This window comes from Meleagris gallopavo, chromosome 7 (assembly GCF_905368555.1).
Source record: "Meleagris gallopavo chromosome 7, MGAL_WU_HG_1.1, whole genome shotgun sequence".
Lineage (NCBI taxonomy): Eukaryota > Metazoa > Chordata > Aves > Galliformes > Phasianidae > Meleagris > Meleagris gallopavo.
Genome location: NC_139410.1, coordinates 13,115,170 through 13,137,159, shown reverse-complemented (window position 1 = coordinate 13,137,159; position 21,990 = coordinate 13,115,170). Strand labels below are relative to the sequence as shown.

General features: G+C 36.1%; 1 protein-coding gene across 7 annotated transcripts in view; it reads left to right on the top strand.

The window, feature by feature from the left end:
• NBEAL1 (neurobeachin like 1) overlaps positions 1 to 21,990 on the top strand; it is an 80,075-nt gene that overhangs the window by 32,005 nt on the left and 26,080 nt on the right. For 5 of the 7 annotated variants that reach the window (XM_085227703.1, XM_085227699.1, XM_085227702.1 and 2 more), the window contains exons 11-33: positions 931 to 1,017; positions 2,433 to 2,516; positions 3,979 to 4,077; positions 4,172 to 4,752; positions 6,487 to 6,619; positions 7,195 to 7,314; positions 8,452 to 8,755; positions 9,590 to 9,675; positions 10,079 to 10,168; positions 11,863 to 12,031; positions 13,151 to 13,284; positions 13,639 to 13,798; positions 13,896 to 13,998; positions 14,618 to 14,774; positions 15,342 to 15,500; positions 15,857 to 16,016; positions 16,281 to 16,369; positions 17,285 to 17,869; positions 18,325 to 18,500; positions 18,865 to 19,018; positions 20,529 to 20,657; positions 21,275 to 21,580; positions 21,683 to 21,832. In XM_085227703.1, the coding sequence (XP_085083829.1) occupies positions 931 to 1,017; positions 2,433 to 2,516; positions 3,979 to 4,077; positions 4,172 to 4,752; positions 6,487 to 6,619; positions 7,195 to 7,314; positions 8,452 to 8,755; positions 9,590 to 9,675; positions 10,079 to 10,168; positions 11,863 to 12,031; positions 13,151 to 13,284; positions 13,639 to 13,798; positions 13,896 to 13,998; positions 14,618 to 14,774; positions 15,342 to 15,500; positions 15,857 to 16,016; positions 16,281 to 16,369; positions 17,285 to 17,869; positions 18,325 to 18,500; positions 18,865 to 19,018; positions 20,529 to 20,657; positions 21,275 to 21,580; positions 21,683 to 21,832 (4,215 nt within the window). The remainder of the gene's footprint in view (positions 1 to 930; positions 1,018 to 2,432; positions 2,517 to 3,978; positions 4,078 to 4,171; positions 4,753 to 6,486; positions 6,620 to 7,194; positions 7,315 to 8,451; positions 8,756 to 9,589; positions 9,676 to 10,078; positions 10,169 to 11,862; positions 12,032 to 13,150; positions 13,285 to 13,638; positions 13,799 to 13,895; positions 13,999 to 14,617; positions 14,775 to 15,341; positions 15,501 to 15,856; positions 16,017 to 16,280; positions 16,370 to 17,284; positions 17,870 to 18,324; positions 18,501 to 18,864; positions 19,019 to 20,528; positions 20,658 to 21,274; positions 21,581 to 21,682; positions 21,833 to 21,990) is intronic. The other 2 variants (XM_085227705.1, XM_085227704.1) reach the window with 1 other exon arrangement.

Sequence of the window (21,990 nt, the reverse complement as noted above, 5' to 3'; positions counted from 1 at the left end):
TTTGTCCCGAAGCTGATTTCATAGTGTTACTCATCTTCAGAAGGAATAACTAAGTAAGATACTGGGAAAAAATGCATGAGGAAGAAATGGTTGTTTCATTCTTACCCACTGATAGAAAGTGTTGGGATTTTTTTTGTTTGGTTTTGTGCTTCTTAGGTACCTTTAAAACATTTTTGATAGGGGATTTTTAACAGCACTTTGGAGTATATAAACAGAAGAAAAGCTGTAGTCATGATTAGACTGTGGCTGACCTATACTCACAAAGTGAGTGCAGTGGATTATGAAGGTATTGGAGTCAACTTTGCTGCAAATTCAGATACAGTCTAGGGATAAGTTTCTTAGCTGAAAATGCAGGATAGGCATATGTTTTATTTACAGCCTGACAGATTCTTAGAGTGTTACCAGACGTAGTTTTGCTTTTCTTCTGTTCTAAAGGCTTATGTGATCAAGATATTCTACTGTGTTGCTGCTTGATTTAAATATTTTGACTACATATCTTCAGCCATTACATAGGATAAGACATAAATGGACAGCCTTGAGGCGTCTGTATCCATTTCTTTGCTAATGCTCTACTGTTGTTTTTATTTCTTTCAAGTGAATTTTTGTTGTATTGCACATGGTAAATGAAATCATTGTTGCTAAACTGGTAAGCAGTATAGCATCCATGTAGGTCTGTTTTCTTGTCTCAGCAATGGCATGTTTTCATCTAATTCTGGACAAAAAAACACAATTACTGCTTAGCAAAACTGTAATCTTCAATATTCTAAGAATTAACAGACAACTAATGTTAGCAGGGGAATGTGTCTCACCAATGTGAGAACTCGTTTCTTGTATTGTAGACACAAATCCCAAGGCAGCCTCCACAAGTATGACTGGAGGATAACTATGTAATGCAATTACTTCCATTATTCTTGTCTCTGTTTCTAACAGCTGTTTTTAAATGCTAACAATAAAGTGGCAGACAAGAGTGAAAAAGACCTTGCCAACAAATTACTGACAGAAATGAATGAGGACCAGGTATCTACCTAATCTGTATTTTGCTTCAATTGAGGTCAAACCACAATGACAGGAAAACTGATTCCTGTGCTTCACCTTAATGATCCTTTTTAAGTCTTCTGTGGCAAGATCTTCTTTCTGCAGACATTAATATTTTCCATCTGTGGAAAGTGACTTTCCCAATTAACAGACTGAATTCAACTTTGCTTTTATTCATTTACTTCAAGTTGCAAATATTTCAGTAGATTGAGCCTCAGTTTTGCCTCTTTTAAGGAAAAGGTGAAGTACATGAATGGAATCCAAATAATTCTATTAACCTGGTGGTGATTTTTTTCCCTTCCTTTCCTTTCCTTTTTTTTTTTTTTTTTTTTTTGCTTCTTTGTCTCAGCACTGTGGTGTTTTGGATTCTGGGGCCTTGTTTGTGAATCTCAATGGTTGTATTTGATGTCCTGATTCTTTGCTTGTCATCAAGAGCAGATGTTCACAAATCAATGGACAGGCTGAATCAGGGAGGTAGGAATAGCCTGTTGCTTTAATTTTGCCGTAATGCTGTGGAAAGTATCAAATGCAAGTAGTATTGATTTTGTGGTAGAATGATTTTGTTCTGATTAAAAATGTAAAGATGCTAAGTACAAGGTATGGTAATCTACAGATTGTGATTTTAACAAATGGCTTTGGCTTTTTTAGGAACTCAGTGTAACACTAACTGCATGTAAACATTTCTTCACATCTAACAGACTTCTGATTCTTGACATTTCATTTTCAAAATGTCTGATATACAGAATATTATTTCAGGGGTGGTGAAACTGTTTATGCAGTCTTGCTCATTAGGTTTACTGATGGACCTGAAATACTGCTTGTTTTTGTCCTTAAGACCATGATAGAAATATTACTATAAACAGAAATTAACAGAGGGAAAAAAACAACCCAAAATTTAATATTAAATTGGAAAGTTGATGATTGAGATAAGAATATGGGTGAGAAAGCCACTTTGCTGGTGTGAGTAATCTCTTATAATTCATGTGTGTTGCATTGGTGTATAGGGACTTATGGAAAAGAAAACAATCTATATGTACCACAGATGCCTGATTGTTTAGCGGCACACACACACACAATACAAGAGATTTCTTAATTTGTTTTCCTTCCTCCCTCTTGAGGTTGTCCATTAGCCGCATGAGGAAAACATGTTTGTCCATCAGAGCATTTGAAGTGAAATGAGTTTTGTGAAGGCTTCTCTCCTTCTCTTGAAATGTTGTCTACTGTTAATGTAATCTTTCTTGTAGGCTATGGGGTACTGTGAAATCATTATTGGTGGAGATGATTTTTGAAGCATGCTAGTAAACTTCGTTTTCATCCTGGCAGGAGGGCACAGTACAATTTTGGAGCGGAACTGTCTTTGTGCATTCGTATATAACCTCTGTACTTGCTGCTTTCAGGTATTTCAGGGACGTCTAGACTGCTTGGCAGTATCAACCATTCAGGCTCTCACAGCAGTAATGCACAAGTCTCCAGCTGCTAAGGTAACTACACATGCAGCTATCCTCTTGTGATAGGCCTCTTCATTTTGTCTAGCTTTTTTTTTTTTTCCCCACAAAATCCTTGGGGAATTTTACCAATTAAGTTGAGCAGCTTGTGATGACTAATTCCTGTCAGATAGGAGCAATTCACTGGATATCCCCTGTTTCACTGTGCAGCCATTAGAAACAAATAGACATCTTTGTACAGAAACTGGAAAACTGGAGTGCAAATGGTAACTGGAACCTTTTTAAGGAGAGTACCTACTTACTTACCATTACCATGAATATTTGGAGTAGAATTAACACATTTTGCAAAATATAGCTTCAGGAAGGAGTTAGGTTTTTTATCATGTCTGTAATCCAGGATCATATTGCTGTCTAAATTGTGATCTTCCCTTTCCCCCCTGCCTTTCCTTTGTGATTATTCCTGTGGCTTGATAAATTAACAAGCAATGGCTAGTTTGTGAATCTGACTGAAATATAAAGCCACAGAAGAGTAGTAGATTTATTTTTAGATTGCTGAGTTCATTAGATTAATCCCAGGTTTGAATGTCTCCTGGCACAGTGCAGGTCACAGAGTGGAAGTAGCCTGATTCAGTTGCTGCTTGTAGTACATTCTCAGTTAGAAATGACAAGGTAGTAAATTAGTCTCCTCCAGAGCATAGCTCAGAATATTTGCATCTTCACTGACACTAGGAAGTCTGGGGAAATGTTGTGTGGCAGAATGGAGGATTGACTGTAATCCATGAAGTGCCAGTAAAATTTTCAGCTGTACTTCCATTACAATGTGTAATTTTTTATTTCCCTATTTACTTAAGTAATTCTCACTTCTACTGGCAGATTCATCCATCTGCTCTAATTTCAGTGCAGAATATAGCCAGGAAGATAGTATTTATTTTGTGATGTGTTGGATATTCACTAACCAAACAGTAAACAGATGCTATGTAGGTTGTTCCATACTCTGTGGCTCATGTCATTTTTCTTCATGTAAAATCCATTAATTTTCAGAAAATCGTTCCTTGGAACACTCATCTAATTTTTTGAAGTATTTAAAATGAGTGATTTCTCATCAAGCTGGTCTAGAAAATCTTTCATTCCAAAGTCAGTATCTAGATACTTGAATTCTCAAAATAATAATTTCATTTCAAGCTTCAGTTTGCATTAAAAAGAAAGTTATTAGTAACTTGTGACAGATTTAATGTTTGAGTATACCAAAGAAATATTTTTTTATAATTACTACTTTGGTCTTACATTTGTTTATCTGCATGCTGCAGTGAGTTCCTTCTTATTTAGAGCATGCTAGAGATAGAAATCCTTTCATAGTATGTCCATTGTGCTGAACAAAAAAATACAACTCTTACATTCTAATCTTTAAGTCTAATATTGTTTTGAATAAACTTTGTTGCAGCAGATGAGCTATTTGTGTCTATTTCATTTGTTAGTGAGACTGGATTTTTATCCTCAGGAGGTCTTCAAGGAGAGAATCGGTTATGCACATATCTACGAGGTACTTAAGTCACTGGGTCAGCCCTCACGGGAACTGCTGGAAGAACTCATGAATATGGTGAGATATACTTTGAATGCTGTCTGAAATGCTATGTCTCTTCAACAATATTTCTTCTTGACTGTATTTCATGTCTGATTTCTTTGTTTTTCAGGCTGTTGAAGGTGACCACATGGCTGTTGGGATACTAGGCATTAGTAATGTCCAGCCATTATTGCTGCTTATCCAGTGGCTTCCAGAGCTTGAGTCACATGACCTGCAGATTTTCATCTCAAATTGGTTGAGGCGGATCTGCTGCATTAACAGGCAGAGTCGTGCCACATGTGTCAATGCAGATATGGTCATCCGTATCATTGAGACACTAAATCACCACTCTGCACTCCATTGTACTTGTGCAGAGAACCTGATTGCCCTTCTGGGCTCTTTAGGGAGCCAGTCAATGGGGTCAGAAGAACTGCTTCAACTAATACGGCTCCTAAGGACTGAGGAGCCAAAACAGGCTCACCCTTATGTTATTCCAGTGGTGCGAGCCATTCTGGCAATGGCTCGGAAACAAGGCATGGCTAGTGCCTTGCAGTATTTCAACTTGTGTCACAGTATGGCGGGAATTGCTGTTCCATCAATTCAGAGGTGGCCAGGCTCTGCATTTTCTTTCAATGCTTGGCTCTGCCTTGATCAAGACCAGGTGGACCCTAGCACAGCTAGCAAAACTGGCAAGCGGAAGCAACTGTATAGGTATGGTTACCATAATGACTTCAACAGCACAAATCTAGGTTGTCTGTTCCTTGTGGAATGTGGTACCCCCTAGTCTGTGGTACCTGTTGCTTCATATAATGCAATATAAAGCACTTGATTTGTTTAGTTTGTGAAAGGGAGAAGCTTCATCTGTCTCCACAGCCAGGCTATGTTACAGGAATAAGCGTGTAGCTTCTCAATTACACTGCTTCCTCTACAGTTTCTTGTTTGCAGTTTCATTATCCACAACTCTGAATTGTGTGAAGGTATATAGCTTAAAAACAACAACAAAAATAAACTAACCAACAACCAAAAGAAGCAAAACACCTCAAAACAGAACAATCTGTGGTGGAATTGCACCACAAACTTTAAAAAGCCAATAGAGCAAATTCTCAGCTGCAAAACACTTTTTCCACATAGTCACCACGATTGGCTGTGCAGTTTCACCAGTGATGTCATTCTCATAAAAAATCTGCGCCAATTGAAATGGTCTACTGTTTCTCAGCTGTGATGATGATAGAAAAATGTTGCACACCCAATTCATCTTTTACTGGCCAGAAGGTGCCAAATCTGGACTGTGTGGTGGGGCAGTGCAGCCAAGGCAGGCAATGTGCTCTGCGTTCTTCCAACTGATATGGGGTCTGGTGTTATTGTGTTGCAAGAGAAAAATTGTCCTCTTCTCTGGCTTGACTCTGGAGGTTCCAGCATTCAGCTTAGTCACTGTCACAGCATGGCAATTAGTGGGGATGTTTTGTCTGGGTTTCAAGAAATCCAGAATGATTACCCTCTTTCTTATTCCAAAAGACATTGTGTATCACTTTCCCCACTATAACATCCGTGTCACGTTTGTGTTTTATACCAATAAATATTTGATAATACAGTAGTTAATGCCTCCACTTGGAGTAACAGTACCCAAGGGTTTATAGCAGGCTTTGATAACGCTTCACAGTTTATATATAGTTTTCTGTATTCAAGCACTTTAGAAAAAAAAAAAAAAAAGCCAGGTTTCTCAAGGCAAGCCTGTTCTTTCAGGGCTTATTTATAGATAGCTGCTTACAGCTGATCTTCATGATACTGAGTGAAATAAGCTATTTAACCATGACTCTGTTTATATTTTGCACTAAAATTCTTGCTTATAGGTAATCACAGATTTAAAAATATTTTTTAATCTACACTTACTGTCTCATCAGTTTTAAACTATATTTGGCTGTAACATTATATGTACAAGCATCCTGAATTTCTGAATTATTCCATTTAGTGTCTAGATCTTTAAAACAAAAACCTTCATATGCAGTGGTATGATGTAGAACAAGGAAATTAAATTTAGAGAACACATCTACTAGCTATGACAGCAATCTCACCTAGCTGCATGCATTATTAGCAGCTTTAATGGAGCTGATGGACACAATTAACAGCAAACAGGACTGTTTGCAGGCCTGTTAACATCTTTTTTAATATAACACTGTGGTTCTCAGAGACTGCAACAGTCAGTAGTTGGATAGCTACAAGCTTCTTTGAGAGATTTGGGAGATGCCTTTGTCCTGACTGTCTTTGGAGTTCCTTTCTTGTGAGGTTTGTCTTGTTCTTTTGAACAGAAGTAATAGGCAGATAGCGACATGAACAGCAACAAAAAGCTCAAGTTGTTTCTCTCCTCAGTGAGAATACTGTTATGTTACTTCCAATATGTATGGTGAAGTAAGTCCTTAGCTTGTTTGTTTTATTGTCATTCTATAGCTTTTTTACAGGAGGCGGTATGGGTTTTGAAGCCTTCATCACATGCTCTGGAGTATTGGTGGTAGCAGTTTGCACAAAGAGGGAATATGCAACAGTGATGCTGCCTGACCACTGCTTTTTTGATTCACTCTGGGTAAGATGTGATGCTGAAAAACACTGTTTCGCATAGTGGTGTTAGCTCAGAAGTCCCAAGTTAGTTTTGTTGCTATTCTATAAGTGATCTATTTTATTATACTTAATTGTGTAAGAACAAATCTAAACTCAGATAATACAAGTGCTTTTTTTGCATAAATTAGTATTTAAGATAAATTATGCCAGTTATTTTAGCTGTTCTTATTCATAAAATGGTTACAGTGTTTTTTAAATGTGTGTTTTATATAGAGGTTTTTTATATTAAAACAAGCAAACAGGTGTAGTGTTGTGTGCATACTACTGTCTCTGCCTTAACTTCTTCTATTCTAAGGACTGACGTGCATTATCATGTAAGAACCTATACCTCTTTTGAAAAAAAAAAAAAACCACAAAGTTTAAAAGTAAAATACTTAAAGTAGAGCTGATATCAATAAGGTCAAACCAGCTACTTTGGATTTATTTTCCAAAGCAGTTTCTTTAATGATTTCCTCACCAAATTAACGAAGGTGAAGTTAAATGGTTGTGTATTATCATTTCACTGCTTTTTAATAATGATTTAATTGTTTTATTAAACAGCACAACATAACTATCGTTCACATGCCTGGAAAGAGACCCTTTGGTCAGAGCATTGTGTACATCTATGTCAACGGACAGCAGAAGATCTCTGCCCCACTTCGATTTCCTGCCATGAATGAAGTAAGTTCATCTTCTGTGTCATACATCTGTCCTGATGAACTTCGTAGAAGAATGAGAATATAGTTGGCTTTTTTTTCTATTTGGAAACTTAGTAAGAGTTAAAGATAGTAACAATGCTCTAAACTAAGTTTGTTCAATTATAGATAGTGTCCAAGGTATCACAGTGGAGAATAGGTAGAACTAACCATTAATTAATGCTTGTTTAGTCATCTCAGTTTTAAAAACAAACTGGAAAAAAAAATCAGCTTGGTTAAATAGTGGGGTTTTCCCAGACCAGAGCCCTATGGTAGAATTTCCGATTAGTCGGCTCTGCAAGTAGTGTAACAACCCCAGTGAGAACTATTCCATCTTGTTTTCAGTGGCCACTCATTTTATTAATATTTTGTGTGTTCCCATAACACATTCTACCTGGATAAGCACTTGCTACCTGGATAAGCATGAAACTAGCCAACAAAATGAATGCCTGGCATCTTAAGTTCTTTGTGTGGGATGAATCCTTTCTAACCTGGGCTATAATACTTACCATTCTTCCCCTGTTCAAGTCCTGATTTAATATTTAAGTATTTTGAGTAGTTTTAGTAAGCATTTAAATTAAACACTGTAATAGTGAAATCAGCATAACACTTAAAGAAGTATGTTGCAAGATAGAACTCTGGGTTTTGGCCTACTTGTAAAATAAGCACAATAGAGAAGATATCTAAATGTGGGATAGGTAATTTTCCTCTGAGGGCTTCTGTTCAAGTAGTAAATAATTGATACATATAGCAGGCATAATGGGCTAGTATTTTCAAATACAATCCAGAAGAGGAATGTTTACCAGAGTATCTTACCAGAGAACTGTCCTTCTAGGCTCTGTTCCTGCCAGCCTTTTTTGTCGCAGAATAGTTGGGGTGACCAAATTGCTTTCAACTGAATTAGGAGCACTCTGCTGTTGTGAGAAGTATGTGTTCTTTTCTTTCAGATTATTGCTTCTCCAGAGTATGCCAGAACTTGCTGTTCTTGGTTTCATTTATTAAGTTCAGGTTTGACAGAGATAGACTTCAGATTTGCTTTGTAAAATAGGTAAGGCAGAGGTGGAAAAGGAGCGTAGACTTAAACTGAGTGTGTGTTTTCTTTCTTCCATTCTTGCTTCTACAGCCATTTACTTCTTGCTGCATTGGTTCAGCTGGTCAAAGAACAACAACTCCCCCTCCATCTCAGATACCAGATCCACCTTTTTCTTCCCCTGTCATGCCCCATCGTACATCACTCGGGGGCATTCTCTCTCCAGGAAGCTGGAGTGGGATGCTTGCAAAACCAGAACTCATCACCAAGATGATCTCAGCAGGGACTCAGGACAGTGAATGGGGATGTCCAACATCATTGGAGGGCCAACTTGGTTCAGTTATTATTTTTCATGAAGCACTGCAACCCCCTCAGGTGAAAGCATTGTATTTGGCAGGTAAGTAATGATTATACTAATTTTTAATGAAACAAAATGATTGAGTTAGGGACAATATCACTCTGAGCTTTGCTGTACGCAGACATGTAATGACCAAGTTACAGTCCAAAATAATTTTAGAACTAACTTAAGTGAGAGGACTTTATAAGAAGCTCATAAATGAATGATAAGGATTTTTACTTAAAATATTGGTTTCTGTAAGCTCATCTATTTATTTATGTACATGCTTGCCAAAATCTGGATGTTAAGTAGTATTTTCACTTTTCTTTTTCCCCACTGTTTGCCTACAACTGACCTTCTAATTGAAGGTCTTTAAAGTATTGCTCTAGTTGACAAGCCACTGAGGTGATGCACAATTCAGGGTTATTCCACGAAAAATTAATTAACTGTTATTTAAAAAAACATAATAATAATAATCTTTTTTACTAAAGCATTAAGTTAAGTTCAATAATGACCTGGGGTTGTTAGAGATGAGCAAGTACTTCAACCATTTGAAGGAAATATTTTTATGTTGCTAAATAAAGTTGACTGGAAGATTTCTTACTGTCTGGCTGTTTAAGCTTGGTGATAGGTTGGTGGCAAGTATAGGTGTTTGTAAAGAAATATAGCTGTTCAAATGTACAAATTAAAATATTGTATAGTTTGGCTTTTTATCAAGAATATGTATTTCTTTTTAAGAAGAACCCTATGGAATGAGTGACTTAATTCATAATATTACTTCAAAGTGTGTCTCAAATAGGTATGGTTCAGAGTATCCTGCCATAACAAAGAACAGTTGTATAAAATTTGTGGAAGTTAATATCCAGTGAAGTCTTAAAAGCAGTGTATTTATAGGTCCAAACTGTTTAACTCCATGGAAATCTCAAGAGCCTGAAGTAGCGGATCTCCCCAGTAAGGTGTTGCTGCATTACACGCCAAAGGTATGAAACAATACTTATTTTCCTATTGTTTATGCAGTATGAAGTAATTCCTGAACTTATCTTGAATGTTTTTTTTCTTTTGCTATTGCTGTTTAATTAGAACAAACTAATGTACCACTACCATTTTTTTTTTTTTACACAGTGGTAATGGGAAGACGCAGGGCAGCAAAATCTTTCTTAGACTATAGTTTTGGGGAAGGGTGATAGATGTTGTTCTTGTTTAGCAAAAGGACAATTATTTTGTGAAAGTCAAATAGAAGGTAATGTAAACTTACTAGGGTTCCCAAGTTGTTTAAACAACATTCTATCAACACCTGACACTATTATGCATTATTTCAAAGCTTTCTGCATTTTCAAGGATCTGTTGTTTCCTAAATGATACTGTAGCCTCCTTACTTCTCAGGCCTGCAGAAATCCAATTTGTCTTGACCTGTCTGCAAATCTCTTGCACGGAAGACTAACTGGAAACAAAGTAGTGAACTGGGACATCAAGGTAAGTGCTTACTGAACAAGCAGAAGCTGTTGTTTATGTGACAGTTTTCCTATATTTATCTAACTTTTGGAATGCTAGAAGTCATTGTCATAATGTCGATGACATTTAACAGATAAGAAGTCAGTCTTAACACTGTGCCTGAGAAAATTGGCTTATTTGCAGCTAGACAGCTTGATCTAGAATGTGGTTAATGATTTTTCTGTTCAGATATAAAATATCAATTCTATTTTATAGGTGACCTTTCCTTGCAGGGCTCTTTAAGCAAAAGAAAAAAAAAAAAAAAGATTGAGGGCAGAGAATGTATCCTATGGACAATTTTTTGTTTTGTTTTGAAGACAAACGTGTGAACAAATAACTTTTTATTGTTTAAAATCATTTTCTAATTTCTTTTTTAAGAATAGTGTGCAATCAAATCAATGAGCAAACTAATTAGTAAGGAAATGTTGTTTGGGCTACATTATGCATATGCTCTGACTTATGGAGACTAATGTTAAGAAAATTGAAACGTTTGCTAGTTAATTTTGCAGTGATGTGAATAGTTTGAAAATATTACAATTTGTTCTCTTTATCTAGTTTGATAGAAGAGGGGTGGGTGAGGATGGCTTATATCTCTAGCTGTATGGGAAAGTATATTGAAAGTACAAATCTCAGGAGAATAATTAGTTCATTAACAAACAAGATGGGGATTGGCACTCTCTTGAGGGTTAGAGTGAGGGATAAAACACAAAGCTGATCAAGTCATTAAGAGATGAGATAGCTTGAAAGGAGCTACAGTTACTGCTGTCTTGTGGTTTGTAGAAATTCTATTTTTTTTTTAACTTTCAAAAGTGTGATGCTTCTTGTTTTGCCCAGCTAATATGGAAATCTTCATCCATGAGATAAATTTTACAGATTTAAAAAAAACTCTTAGCTTAACTGTTCGATTTTCTTTAAATATCCCCATGTTTATTGAGGCATATCTAAGCAGGGAAGGGGGTATCATGCAGACGTAAACAGAATAACAATTTAAAAAGTGGAATGTGATGGAGGCAAAAACGGATGGTTTCTTCTACTTCTCCCCAGTGTTTGTGGGAAGGAAAACTGATGTTCTGTGATTGGCTTGTAGGTTATTGTTTTACTTTGGATTCTAAGTCTACAGTAGTTTTCCTTGGGCTAAATTGGGCAGGTGAACAAGCATCTCTGACTAGTTTGCTAGTTATTGTTATCTGAGAGGAGTGGAAATTAAATGGATTTCATTAGACTTGAATTTCAAAAAGTGTGGAGGTAAAAATTCAAGTATACATAAAATTATTTGAAAAAAATCATGTTATCATTTTCTAACTACTTGAAGTTGAAATCTTGCAGGAATAAAAACATGTATACAGTATTTCTTTACTGCAAGTAACTTAGATATCATAGATGTTTTTACTCTGTTTTTACAAAATGCTTAATAGAAAATTCTTTCTGATATTTATAACCTTCGGGTTCCCATGTTTATTTGGGAGAGGGTGGAATGAAGTGTAAAAACACAGTTGATAAAGTCGTGTAGTTGCAGTGCCTAAAATGTGGGCAATACTCTGTTTAAACTCGGTGTTTTAAACAGGCATAAAACAATTTAATTGATTTGTGAGTGTATAAGGTTCCTTATCTAGTGTGAATTTCTGTGGCATAATTTAGATATTTAAATGCTTTCCTTCCATTTCTCTTAATTTTAGGATATGATCAACTGCATTGGTGGAATAAATGTGCTGTTTCCATTGCTGGAGCAGATCAGTTTTCTTGGTAGACAGATGCCTGAGAAGTCTGTAGGGGAAACTCTACCTCCTGAAGTAGTTACTCCTGTAGAGGGAGACTGGGTGGTATTGTCATCCACGAAGGCATCAGGTAGGAAAGTTCAGCTGAGATGAACTTTTTAAGTTTGATTTTAATTAAACGTCTTTCTGTGAATGGAAGTGATTCTTGTACTTGTTGGCATTTCCAAAGCAGCACTCAAGCTTGATAAGTTGTTGCTTTTTCTAGACATTTGATGGGGTGCTGCATAACAACAATTCAGCACAATGTAAAATGAACCTGATAATGTATTTCAAATATAAGTGTATTTAGCATTGTTTTTCTCTTAATGATTTCCTATTATATTAGTGTCAAAATACGCAATTATTTCTACTTCTTTTCTGAAAAGCTTTTTCTGATTATTTTGAGAAATTGCTTTTTATATTCAAAACCTGCTAATATCAATAGGAGGAGGTTTTCAACAGCATGGATATTAGGTCAGACAGCCAATAAAGATTATGGAGTATCAGATCAATGCTGTGTAGACTCTTAGTCAAACTTTCATTTTCTTTGAAAAATGTTCAGACTCCTACTCCTTCCACATGAACAAATCAATAAAATTAAAAGGAAGCTTTAAGAACAACTAGGAAGAGAAGAAAAAACAACAAACAAACTAATAAAAAAACACCTAACTACCACCAGACTGTACTGGTATAAGTTGGAAATTAATTTTTGTCTAAGCAGAAGACAAGAGGAAAACAGATCTTGCAAGAGAAGCATTTTCATTTGTTTTGAATTTCAAATGATTGAGTAAATATATTACTCATATATATTTTTATATATATATATATATATATATATATATATATACTCATTCTCATTAATTTTTGCATATTATACCTAGTTAATGCTGAAGGAGAACATCTGATGCAGCATATGCAAGAAACTGTGACTGAAAGGGGCAAAGTCTCTGTGTTACAGTCTTATACGTGAAGCAAGGATCGGGTTGTCGCTTTTTCCTGGAGAAATTTGAAGTCTATGATTCTGCACGGGGGAAGAAAAAGCCACTAAAGAAATCTTACAGAAATGGAAAAATGCGGAAAGATTTAGGGAAGTTCAGGAAATAGCTTTCAATGCAAACATTTGGTTTTATTTTTTCCCCTATGATAAACAATTTTCTAATGATAAACCATGAGTCTTAATGATTCTAATTTTGGTACTGCTGTTTTGCAGAAGCACGCCTGGAGAAGAACATTGTTGCAACTTTCATCTTGATGATTAAACACTTTATTCAGAGACACCATGTTAATCAAGAAAATCTCATTCACTCCCATGGAGTTGCCACCCTAGGAACGTTGTTACAGAAGGTGAGTAAATTTGAGAAACAACCCTTAGAAATATTGGTACAGATGAGATCCAAATTACTTTGGCATTTTCTTAGTTTGTTTAGGATGCAAGGTTTGCCTCAAAGGTTTGCTTAATATATGCATTTCTTTCTCATGCTTCTGAAAACAAGCAAGCGTAAGGAGTTGGCCTTGGTCTACAAAGTGAAACGTGGTGTTTTGAATACTTCATGTTCTGGTTTTGTGTTTGTTGTATTACTTAAATAAAAGCAGACTTGCTGTAAAAGAAAATCTTAACTGAAAAAAAGTATTGACTTAAAATAGAGAATATCCTAATAAGCTTCATATTTTGAGTGTTAACACCTGCTATTTTGATAGGTACCAAGCATCCTAATGGATGTGAATGTACTGATGGCTGTACAGCTGTTGATAGAGCAAGTCTCAGTTGAAAAGAACTTGCAACTTCTGCAACAGATGTATCAACACTTACTTTTTGACTTCAGCATCTGGAACAGTGGGGACTTCCCTTTCAGAATTGGTAAGTTCTTGGTCATGGGACAACTGCACAAAGACACAGTACTTCTCACTTAATATCAATATTTTTCTAGGTTCTAATATGAGATTTTATATTGTAGGGCATATACAGTATCTTTCTACAATCATCAAAGATAGCAGAAGGCTCTTCAGAAAGAAGTATGGTGTACAGTTTCTTCTAGACACACTGAGAGTTTATTATGGGTATAAGTTTTACCTTTTCTAACTTTTCCTTTGTTGCATGTAGTTCTGTCATGTTGTAGTGGAAATGCTAAGTCATGGCTTGAAACAGTGAGCACCTGGGGGGGAGGCAGGGCTTCTTTCCTTTATTTCTGTGCCCACGGCTGTTGCAATTTGAGCAAATCTTCATTTGCTGCAGCCTGGGTTCTTGCTGCTCTGCTGTCATTGCTGCATTTTCCATCATGTTACACATGTCCACCTCTTTACTTGTATGCCCCCTCTTATTCTAGTAAGAAAGCAAATAAAACTGGCTTGCTTTTATTGGTTGATTTCATTTTCAAAAAATGCATGAACTTCTTTCCCTTTTACTTGCTACTGCTCCTTGACTTTGATTTTTATAACGGGATTACATAAAACTTATGCCAAGAATACCAGGAATGCCCAAAGAGTAAAATAACCAAATTTAAGAACTTATTATCAACAATACCAATGAAGTTCTAGATGATCACAACTGTGAGAAGAGTACCCGTCATTTTAAGACACTTAGTTCATTTATATCCTTGTCGTATTTGAAGTGCAACTCAGTTATTACTGAATTATGGAGCACTTGCTTAGAATTCCTTTCTTGTCTGTTGGTGTTTAGGAGTGGAAGCAAAGACAGTGATTTAACTCCTGATGACCTGAGAACTATACAGACATCCCTTTATGGACTGATCAAATATTTTCTAAGTAAAGGTGGAACACATGAAGAAATACAGAGCATTGTAGGATACATAGCTGCTACCAGTGAAGAAGAACAGGTATCCAGTATGGTGTAAATTAGTATAAACTATATGTGATTTGGTTTTAGTTTTATGTTCAGGAGTAGGACTTGATCCTTAAGGGTCCTTTCCAACTTGGGATATTCTGCGCTGTTCTGATTGGAAATCTTATTTTTATAAAGGGAGGTATGAGGAAAACAAGTAAAGAGTTAATTGATTTATGGTTCTAATTGGATGTGCTTCTACATATAACCTGTCTCACCTACATGGGAATCCTTACAAAAGTGCTCTCTTGGTAACTGTACTTTTACTCATTATTTTCCCTTGTGTTATGAAAGAAAACGAATTGACTTTGATCAGTTTTTGTAGTGATGTGAATTCCTATTTCATAGACATTATTAGTACTTGAACTTGTTTTGGAGTTCCCTTTACAGCTTGATAGTGTTCTGCATGTAGCAAAAATGTCCACTTAAATGTGGTAACAGTGAACAGACAATGTACATTGTATAGCAAGAGAACAGAAATTTAAAAGCCAGGATTTTTTTTTCTGGATGGAGAATGAAGTCTGCATGAATTCTAAATTAACTCAGTTGTCTTAATTTTCAGCTCTGTGGAATCCTGGATGTTCTGTTCAGCCTTCTTCATTCCAGCTCAGCCCCAGATCAGCTTTTTTTATTGCTTTTTGAACCAGGAAATGCTGATATTCTTTATGCTTTGTTATTGCACCAGAGATACTCCGACAAGCTTAGAGAACTTGTGTTCAAGGTAATAAATTGAATGATATGTTCATAAATTAATCAACAGAGCATGGATTTGTATTTTTCAGTAGTCTGACTACAGAAGAAGTGCAAATGCTTACAAAGATGCTGGTCATCCAAGTTTAATTTTTTCTAATATGTGAGCAACAACACGTAGCTAACCACTGTAGTTGCAATGGGGTTACTGCTCTCCTAATGTCAAGCGATAGAAGTATTCGGATCTTTAAAATTGAGTCTGAGTTTGTTATTAAAGGGTTTTTTTTTGTAAACTATGGACTAGTATGCTATGTCATACACAATTAAGTTTAAGAAGTATAGGTACTTCCTCATTATTGTTTTGCTTTTGTGTACTTTTTCATGCAGATTATGGAAGAGATGCTGAAATGTACTAAAGTTTATGAGCGTAGTAAGCACCGTATGAGACTCAGAGAAGTGGGATACTCTGGACTTGGACTCCTTCTGAATGAATCGTCAGTTACTATTTCTCTCATAAAAAACCTTCTTAACCAAGTTCTCCATGCAGGTAATGGGGAAGTGTTGTCTCCTGTTAGTAAATGCCTGTTCGCTCGAGGCAAATACATTTGTTTTTTGCTCAGGGAAAAAGTTGTTACTTTATGAATCTGTTTTATTTGCAGTCCATGTTAGTCTCAACTGTTTTCTTAATTCCCTGAATTATGTTCCCTTTGCCACTACTGGTTGTAGAGGTGACCTCCCAAGGTATTTTTAACATTTAACTGTTACATCACTTGCATGGTATAGTTTGATTTGTTTTTTTTCTTCTCCACAGATCCTGCTGTGAATTATAAAGATCTTTTAGCTGTAGTGCATCTGGCTCATAGATCAGATATAAACATGAGAGTGGTTATCTGTAGAAAGGTTAGTTACCTTTAAAAATAGAATACTGTTAAATGCATAAACTATATGGTATGGTGTCCTATTTGAGATGTTTTAGCTGCACTGGTTGCTGCTTTTGCTACTTCTCTTTAGTAATGATTTAGGATGTTAGGAAAAAAGTGGATATGGAACTTGATGATGAACTTCATATATTCAAATCTTTTAAAAAACAAAACCCCAAGTCTCTCTAGTGATTCTCAACTAGCATATTTTTTTTATGGTTTAGAAGTATTGACTTCCTTGAATTAGCTTTCTCAAAGGATGCTTAAGATTTTGTTTTATTCTTAATGTTTTTTTTAATAGAACGTGTAATGGTTCAGAAGAGTATTTAAGGATGCAGAGAGTAGATGGAAAAAGTAATAAGTGTTTCGTTAAATGAGCTCTCTGGCTTGTATCGCTGGAATTGGCAATACTGAATGTAGTTGTGAGGAACTATATACCAAAGTTTCTCAAAATAAGCTAAGTGTATGCTATCAATAAGCTAGTAATATTTTAGCTTATTTTAGCTTTCTTAATTTTTCTGTTTAATAGTTTCTAATCAAGTATGTCATGTGCTAGGATTTTGTTAATGGGATTATTTGCTCTGATAATTGCCTTTTCTAGGAATTGCTGTAGAAGAGTGACTGAGAAGTGAGGACTTAGGATGTGCATTGATAGTTGTTTTTTTTCCCCATGTAGTATTCCTGGGATATTTTTTTTGCTCTTATATGCATTTCTAATTTTGAGTGATTTTTGTGGTGGCTTATATGCTTTCTGTTAATTCAATATGACTCTTTTATAAGTTGCTAAAAAGGCAAAGAAAGTTGTAAGGTTGTAAATCTTCTAATTTAAAAGATAGAATGAATATAGTTTCAAGCTAAAATTAATGTGTAGGTGTGAAATATCTTCTATCCTTAGGTTTTGCATCTTTTGCATTCCCAAGTGGATGCAGCACAACAGATTTCTCAGCAGCTGGGCTGGCAGGACACTTTGATTAGACTCTTCCTGAAAGAAAATTCTGAGGTCCGGATTGGCTTTAGAGAGAACAGGGCTGACTCCTCAAGGGAAGAGGAAAAAAAGCCTCCTGCTGAAGAACTTCAGAAATATCATGCTGATAAGATGGAGGGAGATAAAGCTGATACCTTTGCATCTGTGAATGGTTTGTTTGATCAGTGGAGTTTAGAAGACAATAAATCCTTGGATGTGCCAGCTCATTTCTCTGCTATGCCACTGGAAGATGCATCCACAGCAGAGATGTCTTTCAAGTCAGAGGACCGAGAAGATTTGTGGCACAGTAATCCTTCACATTTGAGTCTAGACCTGTCCAGCGTTGACTCTTATGAACTAGCTGACGTTGTGAATCAGATGACAGATAGTCTGCCCAGCACACCGTCACCTTTAGAGAACAGAAAACCATTTTCTGGGCAGCCTGAAAAGGAGCTAGATGTCATAAGCGATGTAGGCTTCAGTGCTGCTGATCTATCTTCATTTGAAAATCAAGGAGTAAGTAATTTTCTACCTATGTGGTTAATTTCTCCTAATGACTGCAATTTTTTTCCTTTCTAATTGTGCCCCTCATGGGTATATAATCATTGTTCTCGTTGTCCCTTTATTCTTTTATCTTCTGAAGGAATAGCTTTCTTACAGTCGGTGGGGACATCTCTGGGTTATGTCTTTTTTTGATTAGAATTGCTTGGGCAAAGGTGGAATGGGGAGAACGAAAGGGCAGTTAAGGGTTAGGTTTAAATAATGATGTAGAAGTCAATATGTATTACAGTTTCTGGGAAGCCACTTTTTATCCCATATTTTATGTATTTAGCTATTAGATTTGAGACGGTAGAGTTTTCAAAAAAAAAAAAAAAAAAACGTGGAAAGCATAGAGAGACTATGATGAGGGAGAAACTTTGTGAAGGATTTATAGGAGTTGAAAGGCTGTAAATATTACTTTTCTCTTGCAGGGGGGTGATAATGAACTGATACAGTTACTTACAGACATCCTGCTGTGCATAATGTGGAAAGGCATTGAAAGATCTGATGATGAGGCTTGGATAGAGAGAGGACAGGTGTTTTCTGCACTGACCAAACTGGGAATATCTAACGAGTTGCTGCGACCTTCTGATGAAATAAAACTCAAGTGAGTGTACTGCTCATGGGCAAATTCTATCCTTTTTTTGATGAAAAAGGGAAAAAGTAAGCGGGCTTTAGCAAGGCTAAGAAGGGTGGATGTTTACCCTCAAGATACAATTTTCTTAACTCTATCTTCATGTACTATCAGTATATTTTACTACCTATTAGGTAGTGTAATATGGTTTTAAGGTTTTGAAAAGCTGTGTTCCAAGTTTCATGTGCCTTTTAAAATCTTTTTTACATCACTGTCTTATTGAGAGCACAGCAGTTATCGCTGTGAGAGATTCAATTAAATACTTAATAGGATTTTTTTAAAGCCACTTACAGCTGTAACATGTAGTAATTACTTTGGGATTTTGTTTTACATGCAGCTTGTTGGAAAAGATGTTAGAATGGTCAGTCACTGATAACAGAGATTCTAAAGCTCTCCCTACACACACTGAAAATGCTTTCCGGCTCTTGCTAATTGTACAAGATTTCCTGCAGGCAGAAGGACTTGTTAACTCAAATTTATGGACAGAAAAGGTACAGTAACTGCATAATGGAAATTTTGTGGGCAGAAATAATGAAAAGTTGTCAACTTGGATAATGTCATCTCCTCTAGGTGTTTGTTTTTAAACTAGGTGTTAGAGAGTAGGGATTCATAGTGAAATGTATTAGATTGTTCCTTAATGAGAAAATCCTGAAAGCTTACAACAGGGAATATTGGGCACACATTCATAAGTAGCTCAGTTTTACATATGCAGGGAGTCAGAAACATGAGCCCTGAGGGAGGAAATGGCTAGAGATCACAGTAAAGTAGTAAGATAGAGAAACAATCTGTTTTCTGTCTGTTTCTTGTTTTCTTCAAGTAATTATGTAACTTCAACAATAGTCTTTCCTCTTGTGCTGAGTTGTCCTTGCTTTTCCATTTTTGGGGGATATGAGTTATTTGTTGCGGAAAAAAAAAAGTAATGTTAAGTCTTTAATGGAATAATTGCTAAGCTGTTCTCCATACCACAAGCTTGTGAACAAACATAAGTTGTAAAGCTTTCCTTCATTGTTTTTTTTTTTTTTTAAAATCTACTCCAGGTAAAGATTTTGCTTCTTGTTATGGTCTAGCTTTGTGAAATCTAATTAGAAATGAGAAATGAACTTTAGAGCAATGGGGGTTGTGCTTATTGCCATCTCTGAATTGAAAATAACTACTTTTGTAAATTGTCTTCCACTGTGCCTAGGAAGAATTTAAAGCACTGTAATATTTTAAGCAGGCGAGATTTCAGCTTGCTACAGAAGCATTCATGTGGGTCTGGGGCTTAACAGAGTAATTCTATATTTTAGAAATTTTTTAGGGAATACACCAAGGCACGTTATTTTTGAGTAAATGTCTTGGTGGTAAAATGGGCCATTACCTTATGAATAGCTTCATTTCGTAGTGAGGTTTTGCAAGTACTTCTATGTTAGGAGAGATTCAGGAAGACCTCCTAGTCTAAGGTATTGATAGTTATGAAGCTTCAAACTTCTCATCAAATTCAATATTCATTGATGAAGCCTTGCTTTACTTCTCAAGGCACCATACATATAACTGTTGCTGATGAATTATATTGGCATTACTCTCACATCACGTAAAACGCGAAGTAAAAGAATTAAATGAAAACCCATAGATACTGAAATAGAAATTGCTTGTTGGTGTAATGGCTGTACAATTGATAAGAATGTCTTTTCAATTGCAGTAATCCTGTTCTGGGAATCTATAGCTTTTTTTTAAGGAGCTGACGTTTCCTGGTGTGAGTTACAGAAAGAAGATAGACGTATATATTATATGTTGGTTTTGGCTTTATTTGGGAGATACTTGACTAAACGTACTAGGCTAGTTGTTTTTTGCAGTCAGTTTTTTTCAGATTACTGGTTTAACTACAATCTTTTAGGATGATATTATGGCTTTGGGTAAGTTAGAGGTGTGAATTCTACAGCTCTTTGAAATGATTGCATCTCCAAGTGGAATAGTTACTGTTTATTTCTGATGTTTTACACAAATCTTCTGCTTTTACGACAGCTATTGGAGGAGTTAGTAACTCTTATGGATAGCCTGTCAGTCTGGTACTCTGCTGGCCCAGAAGCAGCCTGGTTTTCACAGGTGCAAGTCCAGTTGCTCCTTGGATTCATTGCACAAGACAACTTACAGGTTTGTTGCAAATTCCAATATATTTTAAGTGCATATTTGGTGTAACTGTTTTGGTTCTGGAGGAGCTGCTCGTACCAGTGAGAAGAGTAATGCAGTCTTATCCTTTTAGATGAAAATGGTAAGCCCCAGTAAAACATTTGCAAACCTACTCTGTGGTCCTGTCAATGTGCATATCTTGAATATGTGAATGAGGTAGAGAACAAGCTGTTTTTGAACATGGAGGTTATGTAGCTTTTAGTAGCAGTAAGATAGCAGTCCTGATTGCAACTTTTCATTTCTACCATAAAATTTGTTAGTGGTTTCAGGTTTGCATAGATACAGTGCATGTGAATCTGGACTGCTAGGCTGAATGGACAATTGGTATAAAGTTAGCAGAGCTGTGTTTGGAATAATGAACCCTTCAGAAAACCCAGACTTATTTGTTTAGGCACATACTTATGTTAATGCAGTTATGTGACTGAGGTTGCAACTGACTCAGGTTGAATTAAGTGATCAGTGCCTGTATGTGATGCTGTGTGCCCTCAGGCTACCTGAGATACAAACTACTTCTGTGCTAAAAGATAAGTGCTCCAAATTACTATTTTGAATTGCACTCACTTCGTTGTTTTTCTGTGTAGGTCTGTGCTATGGCAGCAGCAAAACTGAACACCCTTCTTCAGACCAAAGTAATAGAGAGTCAACCTGAAGCATGTTACCTGTTGGGGAAGCTGGAAGGCATCTTAAGTAGGTCAATTGAAGAGAAGACAGAAACATACTCATTTTTGATTCCACTTGTTCGGACGCTGGTATCCAAAATTTATGAACTTCTCTTCATGAATCTGCATCTCCCTTCATTGCCTTCTACCAATGGCAGCCCCTCTTTCTTTGAGGACTTCCAAGAATATTGCCGATCTGATGAATGGAAGGTTTATATTGATAAATATGTAAGTAGTTAACTCTTTTGGTGTCACTCATGCTTGTTTTCATCATTAGACCAGAGGAATTCATATTTAGAAATCATATGCACTTTGTTTTGATGGGAACAGATTATTCCAAATATGAAGCAGTATGAAGAAAACTCATTCAGACATGGTCATGAGCAGATGGCAGTTTATTGGAAGGATTGTTATGAAGCATTTATGGTGAATATGCACAAGCGAGATCGGGAGAGAGGAGAAAGCAAGCTGAAATTTCAGGTAAGGTTTTCAGTAGCTTATGTCTCAGGATTAATGTTCCATAAAATGGAGAAATTGAATTCCAAGATAACGCAATTCAAGTTACTGCAGGCATGTTGGTACTGTTGAAGATTTTTCTGAGCAGTCTGACTATATGTACGTGTAGAAGATTTAATTCT